Consider the following 2,500-nt stretch of genomic DNA (forward strand, 5'->3'; position numbering starts at 1 on the left):
CCAATGTATCATGAATATATGGAGACACATTGTTATACACACTGTTACACTATAGGCAAAACATAAAATTAAAAAAATCCAGTTTAATGTAACAAATAGTTTAAGGCAACAATCAAAAGGTGCACTTGCCGACTGAAATAATGTATCATAGGCTACATTTTTCATTTTTATAAAATGCGCGCAATTCAAATGCGTTGCAAATAAATGCTTTATCGGTCGTTTATAAACAACCCATTTTAAAGGCTGCGTGAGACACTGACCTTTCAGCGTGAGAGTGGTCCAGTGGTCCAGTGGTCCACGTCGGTGGCTGTCTCGGGTGGAAAGCTGCTTCTGAGTGAGACCCAGGAGCGATGCCACAGCCTTAGCGCAGCCCCCCGCCCGCCCAGCTCTGACGCGACGGAGGAGAGCCACTTGAGTTTGACATTACATCACATCTCTGAGTGAGTGAGTTACATGTGACGCGATCTGGTGGTTTTGCAAAACGGGCGCAAAGTGCAAAGGCTTAAAATGTGCGTTCAAAGTTTTTCTGTAAAAAATAGCAAAAGATTTTTAAGAGTTTGAAAGTAAAAGCCAGGGGTTCTTCAGTAGTAGTAGTACTGTTGGTCTGTGTAGTGCCTAAATAAAGAGAGGCTACTGTCCAGCATGATAAAGAAACTTGACACTTGTGTTTTCACCCTTCTTTAATCAATAACATGTGGGAAATCATCAGCTGATGGATGAGAAATGATAACATCAAAACAAAAGATAGTACTGTAAGACAATGCACATCAGAAGATAGGAATTTGAGAGTTCATCAAGGTAGGGGACAGGAGGACCATAGGTCTATTTTCAGCTTTGGGATAGAGATCAGATTCAGAGCCATACACTGCATGTACAGCATTGGAGGCAGGTGGAGGTAGAAATCAGAGGACGGGCTCATTGTGTTTGATAGCATTCCTCATTGAATTCCATATATTGCAATGACTAATTGCTACCTCCACTAGCCTCCCTTGATTGTACAGAGTTCAGTAAACTATCATCCATGAAAGCACCAAATCGTGACGTTAGAATTATAAGGTTCTATCTTCATTTTTGGTCAAAATTGAGTTTTTTACATAATCTGATCCATCCGGTGTTTATTAATGCCTGTGTGGTGTTATTTTTAAAATGTTGACATTTTTGAGTTAGTAATTCATAAAATACAAAGGTTCCATCTCACAAAACATAACGGAATGTAAAAACGTTGACGCTCAATATCTCTGAACTACCCTAAACGGAGATAGAACCTTATCATTCTAAGCTCACGAAATGTCCCATGATGACAATAACATTCCGAGGTCCATTCTCAGGGAAATGTAATCAGGCACTTTAACTGCCAACCTTGTTTAGAAAACCTGATATGAATCAACGTTCATTTGAGAGATAGTGTGAGACACGGGCTCTCCTCCAGGTATAACCAGGGAATAGACAGTCTCCATTTGATGCAGGCAGGATTGAGGTGTGTTTTCGAAAGGCACAGTGTAAAAATGGGTTTCCACAGGTGTGGCTACATAAGGGATCCAGGCAGAGGTGTTTAGGCAGGCACCGTGTGAGACAGGCTGGGACAGGTCCCTCCTCCTGGCCTCTCTCCCTCAGCGTTCCCCTGCACTTCATTCAGGGGCTGCTGTTGCTCCTCCACCCCAGCGGGGGCGCTGCAGGGTAGCGTACTCTCCCTTTCTGGCTGGTCGCTCTGTAGGTCATTGTTGCCATGGGGATCGTCACCCTGTGCATTGTTGCTGCTGCTGCTATGGGGAGCGTCGCTCTGGGTCCTGTTGGCGTGGGGGTCGTCGCCGTGGGGACTGTCCATCTGCATGGGGCTGGCGTCGGGGGCGGGGTTTGTGACCACTCCCAGGAAGAGGGGAGTGAGGGAGACGTGGTCGACAAGGGCGAAGAGGAAGGGGGATTTGACGGCGAAGCCCGAGACGGAGCGCATGACCGAGACCACGGTGGCCGCGGACGCCTCCGCCCCTTCCTCGCTGAGCTCCACCCCGCAGGCGTGGCGCACGCTGGAGACCTGCAGAGGGCGGTCAGTTATCCCAGAGAGGTCAGGACCAGAGAATAGAGAGCCCAGACCTGAGAAACAAAGAGAGACGAGACGGGAAAGATTGGTAGAGAGACAGGGATGGTCGAGAGAAAGAGGGATGGGAGAGGACAGGAGGGCTTACCTTTTATCTAGAGTTATATATTGAGATACATCTATAAATGACACAGATTTGAGGTTATTCTGGGCTGGGACGCCTCTGTCAGTCTCACCTATGCTCGTTAGTGCTCCCTGTAGCTCCTGGTGGTACTGCAGTTTAAACTTTGGCAGTTTGACCTGCATGGTTCTCTCCTTGGGCAGACGCCTGTACAGGTCTGAGATGTTCAGCTTAGACGCCAGCGATGACACGTTTCCTCTTCCTGGCAAAGGTATCACGACCAGGAAGCTGGTGTTGCCCTTAAAAGGAAAACGTGCAACCTGTAGGAGGAGAGAGAGAGAGAG

General features: G+C 47.4%; 2 protein-coding genes across 2 annotated transcripts in view; both read right to left on the reverse strand.

Annotated features, from left to right (window-relative positions):
* Positions 1 to 318, reverse strand: part of serpinf1 (serpin peptidase inhibitor, clade F (alpha-2 antiplasmin, pigment epithelium derived factor), member 1) — a 6,517-nt gene extending 6,199 nt beyond the window's left edge. The window contains exon 1 of the mRNA XM_080549716.1: positions 261 to 318. The gene's annotated coding sequence lies outside the window, so the exon portion shown is untranslated. The remainder of the gene's footprint in view (positions 1 to 260) is intronic.
* Positions 319 to 662: 344 nt separating this feature from the next.
* serpinf2a (serpin peptidase inhibitor, clade F (alpha-2 antiplasmin, pigment epithelium derived factor), member 2a) overlaps positions 663 to 2,500 on the reverse strand; it is a 5,674-nt gene continuing 3,836 nt past the window's right edge. The window contains exons 7-8 of the mRNA XM_080549575.1: positions 2,272 to 2,476; positions 663 to 2,091 (exon numbers count right to left, since the gene is read on the reverse strand). Coding sequence (XP_080405701.1) covers positions 1,553 to 2,091; positions 2,272 to 2,476 — 744 coding nt within the window. The 3' untranslated portion in view covers positions 663 to 1,552. The remainder of the gene's footprint in view (positions 2,092 to 2,271; positions 2,477 to 2,500) is intronic.

The sequence above is a fragment of the Nansenia antarctica genome (assembly GCF_963989245.1).
Source record: "Nansenia antarctica genome assembly, chromosome: 20".
Lineage (NCBI taxonomy): Eukaryota > Metazoa > Chordata > Actinopteri > Argentiniformes > Microstomatidae > Nansenia > Nansenia antarctica.